This window comes from Hypomesus transpacificus, unplaced genomic scaffold (assembly GCF_021917145.1).
Source record: "Hypomesus transpacificus isolate Combined female unplaced genomic scaffold, fHypTra1 scaffold_31, whole genome shotgun sequence".
In the NCBI taxonomy this organism is placed as follows: domain Eukaryota; kingdom Metazoa; phylum Chordata; class Actinopteri; order Osmeriformes; family Osmeridae; genus Hypomesus; species Hypomesus transpacificus.
The window spans coordinates 2,731,012-2,756,984 of NW_025813837.1; the positions used below are offsets into that span (position 1 = coordinate 2,731,012).

The 25,973-nt window shown below is 52.7% G+C and overlaps 1 protein-coding gene across 10 annotated transcripts; it reads left to right on the top strand.

Moving 5' to 3' along the window:
• The first annotated feature begins 213 nt into the window (after positions 1-213).
• LOC124463904 (AP2-associated protein kinase 1-like) lies at positions 214-25,557 on the top strand. Of its 10 annotated transcripts, none has more exons than XM_047015721.1 (21): positions 214-1,327; positions 5,850-5,968; positions 6,625-6,733; positions 6,972-7,114; positions 7,866-7,987; positions 8,301-8,382; positions 8,764-8,896; positions 9,321-9,424; positions 9,931-10,016; positions 10,115-10,269; positions 10,662-10,855; positions 11,472-11,852; positions 12,413-12,600; positions 12,973-13,166; positions 13,295-13,363; positions 13,739-13,834; positions 15,940-16,044; positions 16,593-16,697; positions 17,359-17,511; positions 17,677-17,763; positions 18,778-19,171. In XM_047015721.1, exons 1-21 carry the CDS (start codon positions 1,168-1,170, stop codon positions 18,870-18,872), a joined length of 2,880 nt encoding a protein of 959 aa, XP_046871677.1. In that variant the 5' UTR covers positions 214-1,167; the 3' UTR covers positions 18,873-19,171. The 10 variants fall into 10 exon arrangements, with proteins under 10 accessions (XP_046871677.1, XP_046871675.1, XP_046871668.1 ...); XM_047015712.1 differs by lacking the exon at positions 18,778-19,171 and adding an exon at positions 22,783-25,557 and having other exon boundaries at positions 217-1,327; XM_047015713.1 differs by lacking the exon at positions 18,778-19,171 and adding an exon at positions 22,783-25,557 and having other exon boundaries at positions 217-1,327; positions 16,596-16,697.
• The last annotated feature ends 416 nt before the right edge of the window (positions 25,558-25,973 follow it).

Sequence of the window (25,973 nt, forward strand, 5' to 3'; positions counted from 1 at the left end):
TAAATTAAAAGAGAATACGTTTATAAATAGATGATGTCTCAGGTTTCTCAAACTGATAAAACAGCAAAAGACAAAAAAAATGGTTTAATATAACAAGTATTGAACAGATCTGTAAGCACTGCGATTACTGGGTAAAAAAAGAGAATATTATTTATACCAAATACTACTACATGGTGCACCGCCGGCTGGACAGGACAGTCAAATTGAATTTCGCTGATGTTGCGTTCTATGTGCCATCTAGCTAGGAAGCTAAGTACCTGTGAATGGGGAAAGGAAGTACATGATAGCTAGATCTAGCTTGCATGAAATGTAAAGTGGCTAGCTAGTGAGTAATTACACGTCGAAATCGGAGAAAGAGATCACAATAAGTTAGCCAGACAGGTAGTTAAATTGGAAGTTGTAATCGGCAAGGAAAACGGATGACAGCAACGCTACAGTCTCTCTACGTTTTCTACTGGAGAATTGGATGATCAGGATAACTTAGCCATTGCTACCTAAAAATCCACAGCTAGCTAGCCTACCTAGCTCTAGTATTTCTCAATGACAGATAACGCTACTACTGTCTGAGCTAGTAGAGAGCAAGCCAGCGTAGCTAACTGACGTTGCCTAAGACCTGCCGATCACTGGACATAAAGTATTTGTATCTAGTTATGACAGTCAAATCATTGGTGGCTAGTGCTAGCTAGCTAATCAGCTAGCTAGCACTTGAAATTTGTACTATCAAATAGTGCAACTTCTAACATTATTAATCTAGTAGACCGGTGATGGTTGTCAGATAGCCAGACGGAGCGGTGCTAGTTTACCCAACCCAGCTTGTCAGGATAGTTTCCCCATCGCACTGACTGTCAAAGGAACGGCGACCTTATATGGACACATTGTCATTTGCTAAGAAAGGTTCTTTGCTTTTAACATTTCTTAACAACAAATCCGTCGGGACTCGTGGGTCGCCAGAAACCTATTGGTTTAAATTAAGGCTTAGTTAGCTGTCTTGTTAGCCAGCCAATGTTGTTAGCCTAAATTGCTAACGTTACGTTAGCCAGGCTTTGCTCATTCAATCGCTGGCTAATCCTAAACTCTAGTTATAATAGCTAGGCTATCTGTTAAACAGCTCCCAGGAATTATTGGTGACAGTTTCGATTACAAGATTGGAAAAGTAACATCACTACAATGAAGAAATTTTTCGATTCACGCCGGGAACTTGTAAGTTCTGGGCCTGGTTCTGGAGCGGGTGGCGGAGGCGGTGGATCTAGTTGTGGTGGCAGCTTCATTGGACGGGTTTTCACCATTGGACGGTATCAAGTCACCGTTGAGGAAACAGTTGCTGAAGGTGAGATATATAGACACAACTATTAATGGTTAACAAACATCTACTAAAAGTCAGCAGGCCCCCTATTTCTTTATGGATGTTGGGCAAGCAATTACTAGCAGTGTGAAGTGACTGGTTACCACTATTGGTGTGAAGCAAGTAGTTGGCTTCATTTGATTTCTCTCTGTTTTATGCATTCATAAGTTATGCTATTAAACTTAACAAGGAAGGTCAGCAAATGCTTCAGCTTGGATTTCTTCAGACAGCTGCAGTTGATATCATGGTGGCATAATTCCACAACAGGCATTGCATGCCGACCACTACACAAATAAGGAATTATGGGAATTTCAAAACTGTCTGTGAAATCTTCTTCCCAAAGGTGTCGGTTTTCCTTTGACACATATGAATGGTGTGTCAAATATCTCTGTTGTTCAGTGAGTCTATTCACAAGACTAGCTGTCTCCCCATTGGCATCTCAAATATCCAGCCATCATACATCAACCCTGGGTGGGACAAGGCACAAGCGACCGATACGAATTTCTAAAGCTTTTACCAAGACACATGCTTAGTCACAGCAGTTTGTTTACTGAGAGAGTGAAAGACTAAAGGGTAGGGCCTAAATCTCACAATATCTGTAAGAAAATTGTATATTATAAAGTAATTTTCCAGATCCAGTCTATAATTTCCGTAAACTGTAGGCTACTTATACCACAGGACTGCCTTGTCTTATCTCCGCCCGTGTGGCTGTGTGCCACACGTGCACACACTAGTTTGGTCACAATGGTACTCTGCCTCTGTCAGCTGAGAGGGGCCTGTTGCTGAATAATGGATGGCAGGAGCGTCATTTATTAATTAGTGGTTTGGATGGGCACCATCTGTTGGTCCACCCCACCATGTTCGTTTGACTGTCTGACTAGCATCATTTCCAGTCGACAAGCCGACTTAAAGGGCGACAAGGGATCATTTACTAAGTCACTTTCCTATGGGGGCACACCTTTTTCTGGAGGTTAGAATGCAGTACGATCAGAAACGCCCTCCAGGTGTGGCTCGAACCGTAAAAGCTGCATTTGAGAACAGTTTGGTACGCAATGTAGTTCCAACCAATCAAGTTCAAACTCAGGAGAACATCCTTATAGTCTACCAGATGAGCCTCTCTTTCCCCCCACAAACTGCCTCTTGTCTCGGATTGGAAATCACAAATTTCAAGGAAGTTAGGGTTGGAATGTTCTTCAAGGGATTGTGTAGTCTGTCCCCCTTGTCCTGATATCTGATAGGCACATGGTTCAGATGTTGGTAGAAGGAAAACAATCCTTTAAATGAGTAGGCTATTTTAATCATGTTAATGTGATAATGGGAGTCATTTTCAGAGTCCTTCTGTAGACGTAAAAAGGATGTCTAGTTAACTGCTGCTAACCTGTTTAAAGTGACTCCTCGTAACACAAGCCATCTCCAGTGTGAACTTGCCCTCTTCAGCGGCCTGCATGGGTGGCATTGTCGTCGAGGAAGCCAGCCAGTTGCCACGCCATGTGTAATCCACACACAACCTAATGTAGGCACTGAGGCATGCTGGGACAGAGTCCCATTTTCAACCGGCTGTTTGAAAATTTCCCTATTCAAAAACTGGTATCAGCCAGCCAGTGCCTAAAGTCATACATTCAAACTGCCACAGCAAACACTGTGTCGTTCTCTGGTATTACTAGCAGTGGGCGAATCATGGACTGACCCCGACTGTAAACAACGTAGTAGCAGCAGCCAATGCGTTTATTTATAGGATCGCTCTGTTATGCACGATTAATTACAGTGATGACACAGCCTACATGTCTACTAGTGTCCTCTGCATTTCTTACTGCAATGCGTAAGCTGGAAGTGTGTGTGTGCGTGCGCTTGACTGGGGCATTATCCAGGATGTCAGCTATGGGCTGCAGGACTATTTGTGGATGGTCTTGTTGTTGTTGTTGGGTGCTGTCTGCCGGGAGTGCACTGCCGCACGTTGCTCCAGAAGCTCGCTAATCCTCCTAATTACATTCAGTCTCCTGAGATTAGACGCGAGACAGGAAGGGCATGGTAGTCCCACGTCAGTTGTAGAGAGCACCATGGGAGTAGTGCCCCGATAAAACACGAGGAAATGAAGACGTTCACCCTTTCGACGCGGCCCATCCCTCGCCTCACCCGCTCTCCTTTGGAGATGGCTTCCCATTGGCCGCCGCCTCCCGTCGCGCGTCAATCCCTTGCCCTGACAGCTCTTCCGGGGGCTTTGCGGTGACGAGGCACCCGATCAAACCTCAAAGCGACGGGCTCACGTGGCGCTCGGCTTAGAGATGCTAGCTGGATGACTCAGCCCGCGGCGTGGCCCTCGAGCACACCACACGCTGAGAGAACTGTCAGTGTGTCAGCAGCCTTGGGAAGGCGTGTGTGTGTGTTTGTCTGCGAGCGATAGAACAGGGATTCACTCACAGGCTGCAAACACTCCAACGGACAGGAGGACAAAGAGAGCAAAAAAACAAATCGGGTCTTCGGTGTGTCTATAGAGCCCCGGGCGCCGTTCAGTATCCGGGTGCAGATTTACAGCAGGCCAAATGCAGCTCCCGCTTCAATGCTGCTTTCTAACGTGACTGAATGACGGTGCTGTTGGGGCAGAAGCGGTGTCTTTGCACCGCAGGAGTCCAGCTAGGGGGTCCCAGCAGCTACAGTGTGCTGGGTGGATGTGTGCACATGCATGTGAAATAAAGTGTGTGGCTCTGTGATAGTAAAACCCCCCCCCCCCCCCCCCACCCCCCTCTCTGAATCAGTGTCGTTAGGCTACATAGTGTCAACCATCTACCATACCCAGGGATGTATTTACATCTCTGTCGAGTGGCCAGCCGAAGAAGAACCACGGACACGACTTAAGATCCTCTGAACAGCCGGGGCCAGAACCACGTCTTGATAGCCTCATGGGATATCAGAGTATGTTCTAGAACTTTGCTTTGCAGCTGGATGGCATCCAGGATGTTAGTTTGACACATCCACAGCGTGCGCTGGTTTGGTGTGCCTGCGTAAGCAGCTTAGCGGTGAGGGACGGGGGGGTTGGAAAACACACCAGGAAGTGGTTGGCTGGTGTGTCAGCGCCGTGTGTGTGTGTGTCACGGCCGTTCTTTCTCAGACTGTCTGCTGCGCCGCTACCTGCAGTTTGCCCCTCAGCACTGCTGACTCGCACAGCGCTATTTTAAGCCCGTCTTATCGCAGCTTGAAACACGTTTTTTACGGAACTCACTTCCTTTAGCTTTGCCTCTACACACACACACACACACACACACACTTGTGTTCAGTCATTTGGTTTGTGTGTGTGTGTAGGCAAGCATGTTTTTGTGTGTGTGTAAGCACGGGCATGCTGCCAGAGCTGTGCGCTGGTGGTCAGACCTTAGGAGACTGTATCAAATGGACTCGGAGCAGGGAGATGCTCACGTCCTGACCGGAGGAAGTCTGGAGTTTCTCGTCTGTTTCTGTTAATCACAATCAGTGGATTTGCTTTTGGCATTAGTATTCGAGCACACATCCTCTGCTATGAATCATCCACAGTATCTGTGATTGGCTCTGGCTCTGCCTGCCTAGACTAACAAAATCTGTTGGCTGTAAGTTATCTTTGTTTTTCTCAAGTCATTTTAAACATTGTCCTCTGACCCCCATACCAGAGATGCTATGCTAGCACGCTATGCTAGCACGCTATGCTAGCACCCCTGTGTGTTTGAACCGGCCATTTTTATGTCGGGGGTGTTTAAGCGCGTGGTTGTCTACTCGGGTACTTGGAAACCCAGAACCTGATAGTCACACCATTCTAGTGGAGGCGAACATAACGTTCCTCCGCATGACTGAGCAGATTAACCCTCGTCACAGTCACTGCGCCTGTCAAGGTCAACACAAGGCCATGGGAAGCTCGGGCCAAGGCTTCCTGGCCGATAGCAGACAACTGTGGGGTCTGTTGGTGTGTGTTGTTCGAGAGCTTTCGATTCGCTACACTTCCGGTGTCACCCTTTCCCCCACTCTTTCTGTCCCTCTGTGTGTCTCTGCAGGAGACAGGTGTCACCCTCTCTCCCTCTGTGTGTCTCTGCAGGAGACAGGTGTCACCCTCTCACCCTCTCTCTCTCCCTCTGTGTGTCCCTGCAGGAGACAGTTGTCACCCTCTCACCCTCTCTCTGTCCCTCTGTGTGTCCCTGCAGGAGACAGGTGTCACTCTCTCACCTTCTCTTTCTCCCTCTGTGTGTCTCTGCAGGAGACACGTGTCACCCTCTCACCCTCTGTGTGTCTCTGCAGGAGACAGGTCTCACCCTTTCTCTCTCCCTCTGTGTGTCCCTGCAGGAGACACGTGTCACTCTCTCACCCTCTCTCTCTCCTTCTGTGTGTCTCTGCAGGAGACAAGTGTCACTCTTTCACCCTCTCTCTCTCCCTCTGTGTGTCTCTGCAGGAGACACGTGTCACTCTCTCACCCTCTCTCTCCCTCTGTGTGTCTCTGCAGGAGACACGTGTCACTCTCTCACCCTCTCTCTCCCTCTCTGTGTCCCTGCAGGAGGCTTTGCGATCGTCTTCCTGGTGAGGACTCACCAGGGCGTGCGCTGCGCCCTCAAAAGGATGTACGTCAACAACGAACACGACCTGCAGATCTGCAAGCTGGAGATTCAGATCCAGGTGAGGGGCGAGCGGCGTCCCTGCCCCGCGCATCCTCCCCCTCTCCCCCCCCCCCCCCCCCCCCTCATCACCCCACCCTCCTGTCCTCACCCCCCCCCCCCCTATTCCCCCTCATCGCCCCGCCCTCCTGTCCTCACCCCCCCCCCCTCTTCCCCCTCATCGCTCGCCCCTCTTCAGCAGACCACTCCTGGCCCCTGATGCACCTGTCCTACTGGTCTGCTCTGGAGCCGAGTTGTGTTGCTGTACTTTACAAAAAGGCCATAAAAACGGTATTGTTACTGGGTGGCGTTGACTGTCAGCTATACAAGTAAGATAAAGACATCACAGGGGTTGGTAGTGAGTCATGCACCCCCCCTGCACAGTGACAAACCTTTTGAGAGTGTTCTGCCAACTCAGTTTTCTGTCTTGTGGTTGAGCTCTTAGCTAACCAGTTCCCAGGAGGGCAGGGTGGAGAAGCTATTAGTATGACATGGTTGTCATCATTGTCATCATTCCTTGCAGCCCTTTGAATATAGGCCCATAGAGCATAGGTGATCAGAGCAGAACTGTAACACACTGTACTACTTAAAATGTCAGCCACTCACTCAATGGTGCTTCCGTTCTGTAGCTGGCTAATTTGAGTGTGTGTGTGTGTGTGTGTGTGTGCGCTTGTACAGAGGGACCTGGTGGGCCACAAGAACATTGTGGGGTTCCTGGATTCCAGCATCTCTGCCGTGGGGGCCGGAGATGTCTGGGAGGTGCTCATCCTCATGGACTTCTGCAGAGGTGATCCTCCTCTCTGTCTCACTCAGCCTGTCTCTCACCCTCACCGCCTGCTGTTGTCAGGGTGACGCTGGTGGACATGCTACCTTGTATTCTGTCTAATGTAGGCTACTGTGTGAAAAGAAATCAAAGATAAAAGTCAAATAGTATGTAAATTATATTATATATTGTAATGTACAGAAGCCTAGGATGTCAGTTCACTTCTCTGTATTCCTGTGTGTGTGTGTGCGCGTGTGCGCAGGAGGACAGGTGGTGAACCTGATGAACCAGAGGTTGCAGACGGGCTTCACGGAGGCTGAGGTGCTGCAGATCTTCTGTGACACCTGCGAGGCGTTGGCCCGCCTCCACCAGTGCAAGACACCAATCATCCACCGCGACCTGAAGGCACGTGGAGCAGCCGCACAGCCCTCACCACCTCCTCAGATTCACAGAGTCATGTCCCAGACATGTCCCAGACATCTCTCGCTGTCCCCGACATGTCTCGCTGTCCCCGACATGTCTCGCTGTCCCCGACATGTCTCGCTGTCCCCGACATCTCTCCCTGTCCTCGACATCTCTCCCTGTCCTCGACATCTCTCCCTGTCCTCGACATCTCTCGCTGTCCTCGACATCTCTCGCTGTCCCCATTATGTTTCCCTGTCCCCGACATCTCTCCCTGTCCTCGACATGTCTCGCTGTCCCTGACATCTCTCCCTGTCCCTGACATGTCTCCCTGTCCTCGACATGTCTCGCTGTCCCTGACATCTCTCCCTGTCCCTGACATGTCTCCCTGTCCTCGACATGTCTCGCTGTCCCTGACATGTCTCCCTGTCCCTGACATGTCTCGCTGTCCCTGACATCTCTCCCTGTCCCTGACATGTCTCCCTGTCCTCGACATGTCTCGCTGTCCCTGACATGTCTCCCTGTCCCTGACATGTCTAAGTATGTCTGCTTGTCTCCAAGCACTGGCTGGACTGGGGCTTTTTCCATACATAAGATGCATTACATGTTATGGTCAATGATATATGGAAATATAGATATTAGTTTTTGATGACATGAGAGGTGACAGTTGCTTTTAAGACTGTAGTTTATGTAGAGGGAGGTCTAGCATTCTCGTCTTCTCACCTGCCCTACCTGTGTGTGTGTGTGTGTGTAGGTGGAGAACATCCTGCTCCACGACCGGGGCCACTACGTCCTGTGTGACTTTGGCAGCGCCACCAACCGCTTCCAGAACCCACAGACAGAGGGCGTGCCCGTGGTGGAGGAAGAGATCAAGAAGTGAGTGGTTAGCGGCCCGGCATGTAGACATTTAGGCAGTCGAACGGGGTCAGATGGCTGAGCGGTTAGGGTATCAGGTTGTTAATCAGAAGGTTGCCGGTTCGAATCCCAGACATGCATTTTACGTTGTGTCCTTGGGCAAGGCACTTCACCCTACTTGCCTCGGGGGGAATGTCCCTGTACTTGTTGTAAGTCGCTCTGGATAAGAGCGTCTGCTAAAATGTCCATGTAACCGTGTCTGTGTCACTTTGCTACTGGATTATTGAACTAAACCGAACTGAAGAGGTGATGAACGCTTCCCTGCTGTATGTAGGTACACCACACTGTCGTACCGGTCTCCTGAGATGGTCAACCTTTACGGAGGCAAGGTCATCACTACAAAGGCTGACATCTGGGTAAGTCAGCAGTTTTTCTACAAATCATGAGAGTGTGTATTTATTTAGCGTAAAGGGGGTCCTTTATTGACTAGTTAAACTCTCCAAATGTTCCAGACCCCAAATATCAGCCAAACTTTTTAACAAGACTGTTTTTCAGTTCATTTGTAAAAAAAAATAAAGATTTTTCCATGCCAACAAAAGAAAGGACATGGGGGTCGAGAGCCAGCCTGTCGTCGACAGACCCCTGTAAGCCAGCTGTCAGCAGTGTCACGTTGCTGCCGTTCTGTTGTGTTCCCGCGCTTCAGCTCAGCCAAATGTTCCCTGTAGGGCTGTCTGTGTGCTCTCCGCCTGAGGCCCGTGTGTGTGTGTGTGTGTGTGTGTGTGTGTGTGTGTGTACAGGCCATGGGCTGCCTGCTCTACAAGCTGTGCTACTTCACGCTGCCGTTCGGGGAGAGCCAGGTGGCTATCTGCGACGGCAGCTTCACCATCCCAGACAACTCCCGCTACTCCCACGACATGCACTGCCTCATCCGTGAGTAGAGCCTTCAGCCCTACCGTCCAGCGTCCACCCACTGACCATCTGAGGGGGGCCATCTTGTTTAGAGATTTGGAATCTCGTTGGACTTCTAGTATAAATGGCTTATCGAGCGCTGGCCCTTTGACTTAGTTTAAGGAAATGAAACATTATTTTCAGAACTCTAAACAAGTGAAAGTCACCCACTGCAATGGCAGCCAAATGTACACGTTTTAAGCATGAGCAAGCTCATGACTAATACTAATACACTTACAAAAACATTTTTTGCAGTGTGTTTAGGTATAGCTCAGTGGTTAGAGCATTTTGACAGCAGATCCAAGGATTCACATACTATACCCTATACGTTGCTTTGGATAAAAATGTCTGCCTAATGAATACATGACATACTCCATTGCCTGCTACAATATGCCCCCCCCTCCAGGATACATGCTGGAGCCTGACCCAGACATGCGTCCAGATATCTACCAAGTGTCGTACTTTGCCTTTAAGCTGGCCAGGAGAGACTGCCCCGTCCAGAACGTACATGTGAGTACATCTCCCTCCGGTCTCTCTCCACTGATCAGCACTAACTGGTAGCATCTTGTAGCCAAACGAGCACGAGATCCAAATCTTTGACTTCACCCAAGTCTTTCACTGCTTACTTTTAGTACAGTGCACCCTTACGGACTGTATTTCTATAACCAGATGTTGTGATTTATAGTCGGATTCCGAACTGATATTTAAGTCCATCATTAAAGGGCAGCGGCTGAGAGGGTCTAAGCCTGTCTGCCCTGCCAGTTGGCAGCCTGCACTCTCCTCTGGCTCTTTGAAGCCTACTGACAGGGGAAATCTCCGCTCTCAGTCTCCTGACTCAGCAGTTTTTCAGACAGAGAGCAGCATCAAAGTGCACATTCCAGGCCATTTATAGAAAGCGTAGTTCCAGCGGCTGTGTTTATGGGAAGGAGCCAGTCTCTGCGGCTGCAACTCAACACGGCGAATCGATTGGCTCTCTGCCGCGTTGCGTCTGAGCGCCTCTTCTCGTCTCCCCCCAGATCTCCGCCGTTCCCGCCAAACTCCCCGAGCCAATCAGAGCCAGCGAAGCGGTGGCCAAGAAGAGCCAGAGCCAGAGCAAAGCCAGGTGAGTGAGAGTCCGCCCACCCGCCTGCCGTCAACGCCCATGACGAGCGTCCCACCCGTGTGACGGCCACCACTGTCCCCTTCCTACCCCTCCGCCAGGCTCACTGACCCCGTGCCCACCCTGGAGACCTCCATAGCCCCGCGCCAGCGCCCCAAGGCCGGCCAGGCCCAGCCCATCGGCATCCTGCCCATCCAGGCTGCCCTCACCCCCCGCAAGAGGCCCGCCGTGGGGGCAGGGGGCCCGTCGACCATGGGTACGAGCAACCCCTCCACCCCCCCCCCATCCCTCACTAGTTCCCTCTCATCCCAGGTGCGTCCTGTGTCAGGTGACGTATTGATCTGCAGGCTGACAGAGCACAGCCTGGTAATCCTCCCAGTGGTTCACCGTGGATCACCCGGATACGGCTTTTAATAGAGCCATAATGAGCCCTTAGACACCCATCTGTGTCCGAGCTGCACCCTCATACAGAGGCACAGTCCGACCTGCTGCTGTCTGTTTCATCATCGCTCACCATCCAGATCCTTCCAGTTTGACACTTTGGATCAAAGCAGATGTTATGAACATGATAAATAGATTCTTTCAAATTTGATTACAACAATTTTTTTTTATCAAATAAATCCTCCTATGTCCTGTGCTGTTGGGCAGGTGTCGGTACGGGTGTGGCCCTTCCCTCTGCCAGCGTCCAATCAGCTCAGCAAGCCCCTGCGGGCCAATCGGGCCCCTCGCCGCCCCAGGCCACGCCCCAGGCCACGCCCCAGGCCACACCCCAGCACCAGCAGGTCTTCATGCAGCAGCACCCTGCTCCCTTCTTCATCCCACAGCACCAGCTCAACCAGCAGGTGGGGAAAAGAACCCTGTGTTTCGAATGTACGACGTGGCTGTGTAGATGATGAGTGGGCGGAGCTCGGTAGGAGAGCATGTGACTGTAGCTTGTGAGATCGCAGGTTTGGTTCCTCCCCCTCCCTTGGATAAAAGCAACTGCTGAAGGAACACATCATGTAGTATAACTATTGTAATGTATGTCCATGTCTTTCTCTTTTTACCAAACTTGAGTCCTTCTATCCCAGGGGGGGGGTTGTTGTGAGGGCTTGTAAAGGTCACAGGGAAGGTTCTGTATTCGATGACAATCGTAGGCCGTAACTTCATTTGCTTGGCAGGGATTCCTTCTGAGATCTGCTCTGTGATTGAGTTAGAAATCAAAGGGCTAACGCTTAGCGTGTGGCGCAGGGAGATGTGAGCAGCTCCCACTGTCCCTCCCCTCTTCTCCTCCCCGCCCTGATTGAGCCCTAGTTCAACTGGGAGGGAGTACGGTACTTACATCTGAGCTGTTCCCCAGACCCGTGCTCTACTCACACAGTCATGAATCTCCTCTAACTGGGCCGGGGCAGACAGGAAGGGGTGGTGGAGCTTCTCAACAGCGCCTGTATTTCCTCCTACTCCACTATCGCTGAGCAGCATCCACTGGTGCAGAAACTCTACCAACAACAACAACAGCAGCAGCAGCAGCCGCAGTGCCCCGCTCCCGCCCCCCAGCCCTCTGCACCAGACCAGCCCCCTGCACCAGACCAGCCCCCTGCACCAGACCAGCCCCCTGCACCAGACCAGCCCCCTGCACCAGACCAGCCCTCTGCACCAGACCAGGCCTCTGCACCAGACCAGGCCTCTGCACCAGGCCAGCCCAGGGCTAAGCCTCTCGCTCCAGCTGCTCCCTTGCAGCATCATCCAGCCGTCCCTGCCGCGGTGACCCCCATCCCCGAGCCTGCAGCGCTCCCTGCAGCCCAGCCCGCCACCCCCAGCCCTCCGGCCTCCGGCCCCGCAGACGACCCCGACGCCATGGTAACCCCTCACCCTCCGTCGACCTCCAGCTCTGCTCTCCTGGACGGGGGGGAGGCTGGGAGGGATCCTTTGCGCTCCCCTAACCCTGCTTGTTCGTCAGAACCTCGCTCTGCTTTCATCTAAACACGCGGCGAGAGGATCGCAGCCGCAGCACCCGGGCATGTCGTCCGTGAACAAGCCGCCCTCTGTCTTCTTAACAACTTCTCTTTAACATGAATAATGAATGGCGGTGGTGGGGTCTCTAATGACTACTAGATGTAGCTGCTGTTTTCCCCGAATCTGGGTCTGTGTCTCGCAGCGTCTTGCTGACCTCGTCTCTTTTGGGTGATGTCGCGATCATAACCCGCATGCCGCCGATCGACTGTTCTTCCTTCCTTAACCGGGGGGGGGGGGGGGGGGAGAGCGTCGGGGAGCTTTTCGAACGCGAAAGAAACGCTCCTCCTCCCTCGATCGAGTCTTTTGCTTTTTCACTCGAGCGCCAAGACGTGGTGTTCGGTGGGGTCTAGGGTCTCACTCTCACTTAAACCCTCTCTCTTCCCCCCCCCCCCCCCCCCCCCCAGACCCCTGGCCGCGGGGCGCACAAGGTCGGCTCCCTGACGCCCCCCTCGTCCCCCAAGATGGCCGCCCGGGGCGGGCACCGGCGCATCCTGAGCGACGTCACCCACAGCGCCGTGTTCGGCGTCCCCGTCAGCAAGTCCACCCAGCTGCTGCAGGCAGCGGCGGCCGAGGCCGGCCTCAACAAGTCCAAGTAAGTCCCCACCCCCCCACACCCCCCCAGCCCCCCCCCCCCCCCGACTCCCCTCGACGGGGGCCCCGAGCGCTGAACCGGCCCCATTCATGCCACGGCAGAGAGCCCAGCGGGCCTCATGAACAGTCCATTCATACCACAGAGCCCACACGGGAGAAGAAACAGGCCCTCTTCTACCCCCAGGAGGAACCAGGGAAGAGGCCCTCCTTTCAGTCTATTAATAATCCAGTAGGCTGTTGGCCCCCCTCGTCTGAATGCATCTGAATGATTAGTTGCAGATGTGTTTTCCCCCGCGTGTTTCCGAGCGGGCCTGGCTTTCTCCCCCCCTCCCCCCTCCCCTCCTAAGGGCTGTGCGTGTGTCTGTGTGCTCAGGTCGGCCAGCACCACCCCGTCCGGCTCGCCCTGCTCCTCCCAGCAGAGCGTGTACCAGCCGGGGGAGCCGGGGGCCCCCTCCGCCCCCGCCGCCTCCAGCGCCCAGCCCAGCTGGAACCCCTTTGGGGACGACAACTTCTCCAAACTGACGGCGGAGGAGCTGCTGAACAAGGACTTTGCGAAGCTGGCCGAGAGTACGACCTGCTGCTCTGCACACGCACACACACACCCGCACACACACATCTGTGAATAAACACGTACGCACACCCAGGTTGAATACACGGTGGATGCGTTCTCACCTCTGCTCTGCTCTGTCTCTCAGCCAGGGAGAGCCTCATCCCAGGGCTGCAGTCGCTCTCCACGGCCACAGGGGGGGCCAAAGCATTCCCAGGTGCGTACTCTCTCCTCTGGTCTCTCTAGCTGTCTCTCATTCTGCTAGACAGACAGGACCCTCTTCAGTACCCCCCCTCTCTGTCCCCAGTGACTCCATTAGCTGTTAGCTACTCTGTCTTCCATCCGAGGATGACGTCTGCTCGGTGGGATTGTTGAGCTTGATTCTGAGCTCAGAGTGTCTGAGTCGGTTTGCCCCCTGCTCAACTTCATCTGAAGTCAACCCTTAACTTCATGTCCTCCCCTCCTCCTCCCTTTTCCTCTGCCATCCCTCGCTCCTCTCCCTCTTTCTGTCTCTGTCTCTCCCTGTGTCTCTCCCTCTGTCTCTCCCTCTGTCTCTCCCTCTGTCTCTCCCTCTGTCTCTCTGTGTGTTCAGCTGAGAGAACCGCTGACATCCTGGGTTTGGATGCCGGCTCAGCGCTGTTGAGTGTCCCTGATCCCTTTAACGCCCTGTCCCTCTCTAGCTCTCCAGGTAAACCCCACCCCCACCACACCACCTCCACCCACCCATCTCAGCAGCGTTCATACACACACGCCATCGCACCTCTCCCAGACACACACCTGGTCCTGGGGGCTTGAACTGTTACTGTTGCGCTTCAAAAACACGGCCCAGTGCTGGAGTGGTAAGGCTGTAAGGTTACAGGCCTTTGTTATGGACCTCTCTCTTCCTATCAAGCGAGCTAGCTTGCTTACTCACAGGGGCTCCTGTGGATGAACGGGCCGTCCGTCCCCCGCTTGTGTGTTTACTGTTGCCTGGCTACCGCAAGGACAAACTCTCATTGGTTAATTGGATTTCCTTGACCTCGGAAGGTTATCTGGTTCTGACCGTGTCCGCTACTGAGAACGGGGGGCAGATGAGCACCAGACCTCTTAGCTCTGTCAGGAGGAAGTGTGCCACTTCACTTCCTGTGTCTCTCACTCTTCTTCTGTCAGTGGGGAGTGGGGAGGCGCTGGAGGCTGAACCGCAGGAGGTCATGGGTTGCAGCTCTTATGGAAGCTGGGTGGGGTTAATCCTCCCAGTCTTCCTAGATCTCTCTCTCACTCTCTCTGTCTCTCTCTCTCTACCCCGCTCTCTCTCTCTCGTTCTCTACCAACCTTGCAATGCCAATCTCTCTCTTTGACACTCACATTTGGACCTCTCTCTATCACATTCTGTCTCTCACCCAGTTCTATCACCCCCCCCCCCACACACACACACACACAGTCTGGTTGTCTTTCCGATCTCTCTCTCCCCCTCTCTCTCTCCCCCTCTCTCTCTCTCTCTCTCTCTCTCTCTCTCTCTCTCTCTCTCTCTCTCTCTCTCTCTCTCTCTCTCCTCACGGTGTGGTCTCCTGGGTACAGAGAGAGCTCACAGCTCTGCCCTACAGCAGCGGTAGCTCACAGGAGAGAGCGGGCCACGTGAGTCCTCAGGAGAATGACGCAGCTCCTGAATAGAATAGAATAGAACAGCCACCCAGCTCGACGGGCGGAGTCATCCTATGACTTCCCCGTCAGGTCGTCCCCCCAGCATGTCCCTGGATGCGGCCCGTCGACCGAGCGCTTCTGTTTCGTCGCCGAGGACTCGTTTTTGTCAGCGTTGACCTGTGACCTGTCGCCTCTCTCCTCTAGTTAAGGGGGCAAAGAGTCACATCTGCTGTGTCATGTTCTGAGGCCAGCCCGCCAGCCAGCCCACGCTCCCCCCCCCCCCCCCTCCCTGCTACAGGCCCTTGCCCCAAGCCCCTCGCCTGTAAGTATGAGTAGACCAGGTGACCAGGCAGACGTGCTGAATGAAGAGGACCTCACTCACTCACATGCATGCACCCGCATCTTGCCCAACCTGCACGGGTGGACTAATGCTTATGCCAGTGTTGCACACACACACACACACAGACACAGACACACACACTGGCAGGTGTGCTGTTGCGCCTGTCTGTCATTGTTGGGTCGGCACGACCACTGAAACTCCCCCCTACCAGGGGACACGCCCTGAAGAGTCCCTCTGGGTGTGTCGTCTCAGCGGGAGGGAGACGGCAGCCAGGAGCGTCTGGATGGAAGAGCTGAAGAGTCGTGTTGTTAACAGGAACGTGCGTGTGTCTACTGCACAGTGTGTGTTGTTATAGCGTGCTGAGGGAGGGGGGAGGTGGGGGGGGGGGGGGGGGGACCTTGCCCTGAGGCATGGGGTGTTTCTATGGATACGCCGTCGGCCTTGAATTAACTTGAGATGCTATCTTTTCTCAAGCATGGCGTTCTTGTCACTGTAACCGACCGACTTTGACCCTTGCTGAGCCCATGGGCTCACTATAAACCCAAACAAAAACACTGAACTGATGTCAACAACACTAACATCTGCTACCTCCTTAATTATAGATAGTAATCCTAGATGTATGTTATATCTAGTTAGCCATATGCCTTTTCTCCTTAAAATTCCTTATTATATCATTTTCTTTCTTCGCTAGTTTGACTCTTGTTCCATCTCTCTGTGCCTTTGTCTCTTCTTGCCATCCCTCCTCCTCCTGCCCCCCTCCTCCTGCCCCCCTCCTCCTCTTCCTCCTCCTCCTGCCCCCCTCCTCCTCCGTCCTTCTCTTCCATGGCTCGCAGAGAAGCTGATCGAGGGGCTCAAGTCCCCAGAGACATCTCTGCTGCTCCCTGACCTTTTACCCCTGAATGACCCCTTCAGTAGCTCTGCAGAGGGGCCTTGCCATGGTAACCTCCTCCTCCGGCCCCCTTTCTCCTCTCCTCCTCTCCCTGTTCCTCCTCTCCTTGTGGGCCCTCCGCCCCTCTCCTCTCTCGCCCCCTCCTCTGCTTCCCCCCTCTCTGCCCTCAGTCTGCCCTCAGTCTGCCCTCAGTCTCCCCTCTCGCTTCCATGGGAGATACTTCTCTCACCTCTTACCAGTCAGTGTGCTGAGGCCCAGGTTGTGTTAGAAAGAGACAGTCAGGCTTTCTACAGTCCAGCTCTCCTCTCTCTTTCTCTCTGTCACTCTCTCTCACTCTCTCTTTGTCACTCTCTCTGTGTCTCTCTCTCTCTGTTACTTTCTCTCTCTCTCCGTCTTTCTGTCACTCTCTCTGTCTCTCTCTCTCTCTGTCACTCTCTGTGTCTCTCTGCCTCTCTCTCTGTCACTCTGTGTCTCTCTGTCACTCTCCCTCTCTCTCTGTCACTCTCTGTGTCTCTCTGTCTCTCTCTCTCTCTGTCACTCTCTGTGTCTCTCCACCTTCCCTTAACCCAGCGTGTCCCCCTGCTCCTCTTCCCCCAGCAGGAAAAGCAGAGATGAGCGTGGACTCCCTGATCGCAGGCCTGGATGCCCCCCAGACCCAGAGACTGCCAGCCCAGCCGGAGCCCACCTCAGCCAGCCTGACAGGTGAGGGCCCTGGCCCCTGGACCAGCCAGCAGGGGAGAGTGCCTTCTCTCTGCTGACAGTCATGGGGTCCACAATTTAACCACCCGGCCTTTTGTTCACCAAACCACTAAGTAGGAAGCCCCTCTGTTGAGAGTGATTGTGCCGTTGTGGCTACCACGGACCTCAGTAGCCATGTTTGTTTGAGGTGTCTCCCAGTCTCTCTCTGTTGACTATAGGGGCGAACCTCTTTCCTCAGACCTCCAGGGAAATCTGTTCCCCCTGTGTTCTCAATGTAAAAGACTGGTGTATAGATGAAACTTGTTATACATGATGATCACAGTAACATACATCACCAGCATAACTGGATTACTTTATAAATAGCCAGACTGTAAAATACAGGGAAATCTGTTTCCCCTGTGTTCAGGGTAAGAGACGTGCATAGAAACGTATTTTATTCAACCTTTCGAAATGTTGTCCCCGTCTTGTCCAGTAGAGGGCGCCAAACCATCACTGCTTGGTCAGAACCCGATCCATCTGGCTCTATCAGGACGACTGTTTTTGTCTGCTTGTCGGACGCTCTTTGCTCCAAACTTCATCTTGAGGTTAGAAGGGGTGACTAACATTCATTCTGTCTTCCTTCCTGTCCTCCGCCCCTTGTGGCTTGGCCTGCTCCTTCCCCCAGACCCTCTGGTTGGTGAGGCCTCTCTCCTGGGCTGTTCTCTGCTGCCTCACCACCCCCCCCCTGGGTCTGCCCCAGCCTCCTCAGCCCCTCCCTCTGGCTCCTGTCTGGACGAGCTAGCCTCCATATCTCTGAACCCTGGCCAGCCAGCTCCCGGTAAGGGTGCGCGTCTCTCTCTCTCTTTCTCTCCAGTCCTCTCTCTCTCCGTCTGGCTGTCCAGCCCTCTCTCTCTAACTCTCTTTAACCTTTTCTCTCAGTCTTTGTTTCCAGGCTTCGCTAACCTTTCACCCCCTTCCTCCCTCTCCTCTTCCTCCACGGCAGACTCTGCTGTCCTCACCTCCGGGGAGAAGGGCCCCCAGGACGAGTTTGACCCCATCCCTGTGCTCACCTCGAAAAGCGTCAGTCAAGGTAAGGCCGGCGGTCAGTCCAGTCCAGGGGGAGGGGCCAGCCTCAGTCCAGGGGGAGGGGCCAGCCTCAGTCCAGGGGGAGGGGCCAGCCTCAGTCCAGGGGGAGGGGCCAGCCTCAGTCCAGGGGGAGGGGCCAGCCTCAGCCCAGGGGGGGGTGGGGGTGGGGGGGGAACACCCCCAGGCCTCTGCCCGGGCCACACAGCATCATGCTCCAGGGCCCTTATGTCAGCCCTCCTCCGCCCTCACTGCTTCGACACATGAATGACCCAGAGGCTTCATTCTGTCAGCTTTAGCCCATCACTTGCTGGTCCTGTGCTGAGGGCCTAGTGAGAGGGGCTGGTGTTGAAAAACCTGGATGTGCACTTCTGGGGGCATCAGGTGTCGCCGTGCCTGACTGCATGCTCTCATTTCCGGTGGACCCCTCTCTACTCCCCCTGCACCACGTTGTCAGTGCTTCTACTGTTTCTATTGCAAAAAGATCGGGCACAGAGTGTTCCCGTCAAAGTCATCTGCAGCTCTCCAGACTTGTGGTTGTTCAGATGTACTGGAGATTAGAAGATGAGTGCTTTAGAGTGACTGAGGCCAGGACATGAACATCCTCCAGGCTCACCCTGTAATGCTGCAGCTGCATGTGGATAACCTCGGCTTACAATCTGTCTCTGTCTTCTTTTCTTCCTGCCCTCTCTCCCTCGTTCATCTCTCTTTCCCCGCTTCATCCTTTCATCTCCCTCCCTCACGCCGATTCTCTCATCCTTCTAATGCGGCTCTACCTATCCTCTTTGGCTTTCTTTCTCCCACTTTTTATTTTCTTTTTTACATCCATCCTCCTCCTATCATTCCCCTGCTTCCCGTCTTCATTGCCCTGTTTCCTCTCTCTCTCTCTCTCTCTCTCTCTCTCTCAATCTCTCTCTCTCTCTCTCTCTCTCTCTCTCTTTCTCTCTCAATCTCTCTCTCTCTCTGTCTCTGTCTCCCTCTCTGTCTCCCTCCCTCCATCTCTGTTTCTGGCACGTTTCAGGTGGTCACTCGCGCAACAGCAGCAGCAGCTCAGAGTCCAGCATCCCCAACTTGGCCCGCTCCCTCCTGTTGGTGGACCAGCTCATCGACCTCTAGGGGGGGGGGCGGGGAGCGGGTGTGTTTGTGTGTGTGGGGGGGTGGGGGGGGTGGGGTCAAAGGGCACCGTGCAATCGCTCCCAGCTACAGGAGGAGGGAGGGAGGGAGGCTGGCTTGTGAGGCACTGTGTAAATACAAAGCACCTGATAAGGTGAACCCTGTGAGGAGCCTGCTATTCTGGTCTGGTGTGCCTCCTTGCTCCTCCTCCTCCTCCTCCTCCTCCTCCATCCCCTGCTCTACCTGGTGCGCTGGCTGCTGATTCCCCAGTCCCATGTGGCTGTCACGCCCATCGCCCCCCCCCCCCCCCCCCCCCCCTCGTGGCCCGGTCACCGTGCCCCCCTTGCTGCTGCCCCTGGCTGGCTGCACCCGCCCTCCTCCTCCCGCTCTCCTCCATCTGTCTCCATCTGTCTCCATCTGTCTCCATCCCGCTGTTATGTCCTCCCCCCTCCCCGAGCTAAGTCCGCTGTGTCAGGGATCTGACTATATAAAAAGCAGTTTTGTGCTGTTGGCTGTTATATCTCCTGGTTATCTCAATGCATCTTCCCCCCCCTAGCGGCTTGGTCCCTGTAGGCTGCGATGCACCCTAGGCCTACAGCTATATTCAGAGCTCCCTTGTACAGGACACAGCCCCAACATGTGAGGCCTGCAATGCCATACTTGGGCTTTTGCTGGGATTTATCCCAACTGATCTGTGCAGCCTCCCTCCCTCCCTCCAGGCATGTTCAAACGTTCCTCTCCACGCATGTGCACCGAGTGTCGCTACGGTGATCATATCTGTTCAATCTATAAAGCTATCCAAGTGTACTACAACCCTCTTTCTGGGTGGGGGAAGAAAAAAAATCCATTTTTTCCCCCTGTCATAGCAGTCCTCTGCAGGACCTCGTTTGTCGGTGACAAATGCGATCGTGGTATTCTCGTCAAGCTGTGCGATGGGCAGAGGGTTGTGCTGGCCTGCTAGACAGCGTGCCACCACTGCTGATGGGCCTTGCGTAGGGAAGAGAGGATGGCGCTGCCTGGGGGGTTTGGGGTGGGGTTACTTGGCTTGGCCAGCAGAGCAGAGAGCAGAGAGGTGCACTTGTTTTAGGTCACCAGACAGGTGATGGGTGCTGTGCATTGATCTGGACCTCTGCTGGACTAAAGCTAGGCGAGGGGGAGAGAAAGGGGGACACGTTAGCCCGAAAAAGGAGAACAGGATAACTTGTGTATGTTTAGGATTTGGAACCTTCTCTGATCCAGATGGGATTCTAGAATCATCCGTGTGTTCTTTAGTTTCATATGACGTGTTGCACCTTTTCACTCACCTCATCCTGTTGCATTCATTCCACTGTCCTGCCGTCCTCCATACCCACCCGCCTGTCGGTGTTGCTTGGACCTATCATAGACCTCGAGGGGTCCCTTGTTCCACTTAGATCTGGAGAACCATGTACATAGAAACTCTGTCTCTGTCCTTAGACTTCTCTTGTAAAGCTGTAGTGATAGTAGAACCAACCGTGTTTGATATTTAAAAATTCCAAAAAAGAAGACATATATCATGCTATGAGTAAATGTGACTTGATATTATAGAATGAATGTAGGAAGTGAGTATCGATATGACATATAATGAGAATCCATAAGGAAATATTCTAGTAAAAGAAATGTTTTATTTATGTGTATTCTTTATGAAGCTGTATTTAAGAGTGCAACGATCTGGTGTCCCTCTCTTTTGTCCACATTCTAATGTCGATCTCTCACGTCTCATGTTGTGTGAAGGACAGTACCTTCCTTGTTGTTTCGAGTGTAGCGAAGCAGCCAATCGTGTCAGTCTGTCCTCGCAGGGCTCCCTGGTCAACTCTGTGCTTGTTCCCTTTTTTTGAACCGGTTTGGTCCTGTTTGTGGTTGAATTTACATCGTTTTTTCCCCACTGCTTTGCGACCTTTCAACCCCCCCCCCCCACCCCCCTCCTGAAAACAGAGCTCATGACGGAAGCTGTCTTCCTGATATCTCTGTTGTCTCTTTTCTGCTCCTCCCTGATTGGCTAACACTGGCAGAGCAGGTCCTCATCTTGGCTACCTTTTCATAACATCCACGACACAAGCAGAACAGGTTTATGCAGGTTTATCAATTGCTGAAAACTGAATCAAAGTAGTTGTTGACTGGCCACGCCCTAGTCGATGACCCCTGCATGGAGAGAGAGCCAATCAGGACAGCCTCGACTCCCCAGAGGCATAGGAAAGTCCCCCTGCTTGATTCGCTTTGTGAAAAACTCCGCATATCAAAATGAGATTTGACTGAAGATACATTTCTATTGAAATGTTAAGTCTGCGCTAGGATATGCTTTAAGTTAAAGTTTCTTCTCCTTTTGTTCTTTGAAATAAGTCTGATAGATAGTTTTACCCTTCCCCTACATTGTGTCAAAGGTTAGTTCAATACCAAGACACTGACCTGCACAGTCTACCGATTGTAAAGATTGTGTGGGTTGGAAGTTTCAAATCAAATGTATATATTTTTCCCCTCTGTTGTTTTCCGATCCCCAGTTCACGTCCAGTTCTGTTGTTTGCAGGTTTTAGTGTGGCTAACCTATGCAATTCTGCAGTAATGCTTAACACGATCCTTAGACACCACAGTGCTGTATTTAGTAGAGTCCTATAGCCTTGCCCGTAGAGTTTGACTTGTGTTGCTGTGAAACTGACGTCCTCGTGTGTTGATTGGGAGAAGACGCTCGCAAGTCCAATCCATTTGACTGCATCCAAACCGTTTGACACGAGTTCAAGAGCTATTCTCTTGTGTGTACCTTCTATTTTTATGGACCAGAGACAAGAAATGGAGTCCAAACGAAAGGGAAGTGAAATAAACCTGTTCATGTGAATCTCTCTGTAGTCTCCTTGGGGTTCTTTTTCATGTTTTGCTGAATGTGACACCTCCTGAGAGATTCCTGAGGCGGAAGCTCTCCCCGGCCCCTGTGTTCACTCTACCTCTCCACATCTTCCAGGGTGCCAACGTCTCTGTAGTGGCAGGGCTTCCCTGGGGTACCTAGGTCAGGTGGTGTTGTCAGGTTGGGTAGCTCACAGCTGCAGCTTCTCCCTCCCTCCTCCCCTCACTTGCATCCTCCTCTGCCGTGTTGTCGTCTGGCTGGGCTGCTATCGCTGCCACTAACCCCTCTCTCTCTGGAGCTTCCAGATAACTCCTGCTACCAGCACGGCTAAGGTAAGACTGGCCCCGTTTCTGCTCCTGTCCGTGTGTGTGTGTGTGTGTGTGCGACTGTCTGTCTGCGACTCTTGTCTGTCTGAGTGTCTGGCTGCCTGTGCTTGTCTGTGACTGTCTGTCTTGACTGTCGACCTCTTAACTCTGCCGGAGTTCCAGAATGTTCTCTCACTCCGGATTCCACATCCCCCCTTCACTCCTCCGTAGGTTCCTCTGTTCTTACCGAACGTACACAACAAGAGCAACTCTAATGGACTCTGCTACTCCCTTAGAAACTGTTCATAACGAGTAGTTTTCATGTGGGTTGGAAGGAGTCTTTTCTGACGGTGTTGCAAGTCTCCAGAACTGTATTTTTTGGGAGGGGGGGTGAAATTAGGTAATTTAATGTTGTAGCGTTCGAATGTTGTTGTTTTGTGTCTGTTGCTGTGTGTGTTTCAGCTGTGTTGTAGAGAGCAGTTGTGTTGTTTTGAACGGATTCGTGCTGTGCTGGCTTGTCGCTGTCCACCCGTTTAGCTGCTCGCGTCGCTTCCGTGGTGTTTTCTGGCGTAGAGCAGAGATCTGTGTCATCTTTGGCGTCGTTTCGGTTCCACTGTCATACGGAAGGACCTTTTGACTGTTGTTGTTTTTCAAGCCGTCTCCTGTGAACTGATTGCAAGCCATTCCTGAGCTGTCTTTGTGGTGTCTTTGTGGTGTCTGAAGTGGGATCTCTCCTGTCTTGTGTTCCCTCCAGAGCCGGAAGGGGAGAGCAATGGCTACGCTGTGCTGAGCGAGGCCCCTGAGGCCGAACTTCCGGAAGACTGCCTCGGAGCGACCCAGGGCTGTGTCCACTCCAGTGATGAAGAGGAGGAGGAGGAGGGAGCTGAGGAGCAGGGGAGAGGGGCCGTGGTGAACCACTCTGCAGGGGCCCCGGACTGCAGCGGCTCCCAGCCTCTCCTGCTCGATTCGGAGGAAGAAGAGGACGTTCCCGACTTCACCCCGCCCCAGCCTTCTCAGGCACCCTTGCCTCTACCCTCCACCCCCTCCCACCAGCCTGCCCCCAGCCCCCCCAAGCAGACTTCCCTGGGGACCGAGGCCCCCCCGCCCGACGTATTCTCCAAAGCCCCCTTTCGGATCGGGCAAGGAGAAGCCAGCGACGTGTTTGCCAACGCCCCCTTCGTCCGCCCCCCCTCCGCGGTCCAGGCCCATCCCGACGTCTTCCTCCAGGCCCCCTTCGGGAAGAGGAAGGAGGCGACGGGGGTCGTGGGGAAGCCCCCCCAGCCAAAGCACCCGTACCCGGCCATGGTCCACCCCGAACAGGCCCTCCTGGACCAGATGGCCTCCCAGCCGTTCCGACCCCAGGCCCTGGCCAAGTATTCCAGGCACTTTGAGGGCCCGGTCCCCCCTCAGCAGCAGCCTGTGTCGGCCCACAGGGGCACCTCCGGTGTGAACAGGCAGGCCTCCCTGGGCTCTGGAGCCCTGCCCTCGTGGGCCTCTGAGGTGAACGCTGCCGTGGACCCCTTCGTCTCGGCGCCCTTCCACCTCAAGGCCCCGCAGGACAAGCCCTGAGCGGGGGGGCGGTGATCTGGAGGAGGGGGGGGGAGGGGGGTTGTGTTGGAGCCGTTAACACGGAGCACTATGGTAGAGTTGGCACGCTGCATGCTGTACCCAGCGCCCAGGCTGGGCTGCAGGGCTGCATGGAACTCGCTCATTCCATCCTTGACTGACACTTGATCAGAAGCACACGGTCGAGGCACTTTCCCGCTGCGGTTAGAATAAGGAGGTTTAGATAAATCTCAGTTATCTCCGTGCTGGGCCTTGTCATACTTTAATGTTATAGTCATGCACAGACATTATTGGGGAGGGGGGGGGTGTAAAGATGGTGTTATTTTTTTGTTTTTTTCTTGTCCTTTTTTTTTTCTCGCCTACCTCAGAGTTTTCCTATGAGAGCGTATTCTTACTGATAAAGAGAGCTCCACTAGGGGGCCTCCTCCAGGTGTTGATTTTCCTTCCTCCATCCCTCCACCATTCCTTCCTGTTCTCCATCGGCAACGGCTCCTCTTCCTGTACCTATCCCAGCTATGGTGCGTCCTGTTACTGTGACAACCATTCCTCTACTCTGTTAGTTAGCTCCCTTCACCAGGAGCACCAGTCAAGCCTGCTGTACAGGGACATCTGTAAGGAGACCTTTCTTTTTTTTTTTATGGGTCTGAATGATTTTTACCTGGTTTCATTTCCTCTTTATAGGTAGAATACTATAACGGCATTTAACTCTTGGCAGTGCTGTCAAATGTTGGTAATTTATGTAGGGTGATAATCAGATGCTGGATTATGTTGCACATGTAATGAATTGTGAGGAGATATTTTAGCTGTGTTGATTTGTATTAATTTGTCATTAATCATGTCCTATGTTTTATGTAGTCCTTTGATTTTTCTATTCTGTAACCAACATTGCTGAAATCACAAAACTACGTTGTTGTGTTTTGGGGTATATCCATGTACAATCTCACTCCATGTACTATGTCAGTCTTGCACACCTTTAACATGAACGTTATGCAAGTCTATCCTCCAGAGGTGTACCAAGAGAAGGCTTTTCAGCAAATATGCCCGGCATTAACGTCACTCCGTTTGGGGGTGTGTGAGTCTGTGGGTCATCGTAACATCACAGTAATGGAGAAAAACCAAGAATCTACAGTAACTTATTCTGAGGCCTTGAACTCTTCAGCCCGTGTCCACACGGGGGCGCTCTGCCCCTCCGCCACAGGCCCTTCGTCATATCTCCCGCGGCCCGCTCAGGATCACTCTCTCCTCCTCCAGCTGCTCACACACGATCACTCCGAGCGCCGCGTCCTTCATCAGCACTGGATCACTTCCTGCTCTCCCCTCATTGTATATGGGACACGGCTTTTTTGAGGAATGTATTTGAGCTCTTAAAGGGGGGGATGCTTGGCTCCAAGCGTTCACCAGAAGCAGTCACCCCTCTCCACGTCTTATCGGACACCGTGGCAGTTTGGCGCGGCCTGAATCGAAACGCAATGTAGTATGGAAGAGAGGCGAGTGTGCTTTCCAAATGGCTGTTGTAGAATAGAATCTGAAGCACGTGTTATTCCCTACTTTAATGATGAGGTGATGGGAACCATTGTAGAGACCCATAACTGTTTCCTGTGAAGCACGATGACAATTGCTGATTTTACAGGAATCCATTTTGAGTTTTGTTTTACTTTCCTTAATTTGAGTGTATGACAAGTCTTATCTTCACTGTTTGGCAGTTTTGCTGTGCAAATGAAGACTGCATCCGCAATGATTATGTTCTACAAAATACATTTGTTGTGGTGACACATTTTGTGAACACTTTCTGTCTTCGCTGTAGTTTGTTGGAACGTGAGGCATCTTATTCTACAGTAAGCCCCACCTGCTATAAACTATGGCACCCATATCAAAGTACTTGAGTCATCCAAAGCTTGCCTTTGATGAAAACCATGATGTGTTGTATGTCATATCAATGTTATTAAATGAATGTAAGCCAGACTTTGTCATAATTGCCCTCCACCTGCTCATCTTGTTTGTCACACACACATGCATATGGCCACACAACTCGGTTAACGTTATCTGGCTTAAGACCAAGGTTTAATTCCAGACCTTTAGGATTCAATAGGAATTTCGTTTGTGTGTTGGTTTCTGGGCCAGTACCCCTTTTGTTGTCTAGCCCCACCCTGTGGTCAAAGGCCAGTACTGCGAGTGTTCCTGCCTGACTCCGGGGACCTGACATCCAGATATCTGAGCACAGCACTGGGCTTTATCTCAACAGGCCAGCGTAGGCTAGCCTAGCTACGAAAGGACTGAGGGTCTCTCTGCTCCTTTCTCCCTAGCATTATAGCTCCCATCACCCTTCTCCTGATCTAGCCAGGGGCAAGGCGTCTCACCAGCTTGGCTCCGTGTAATACA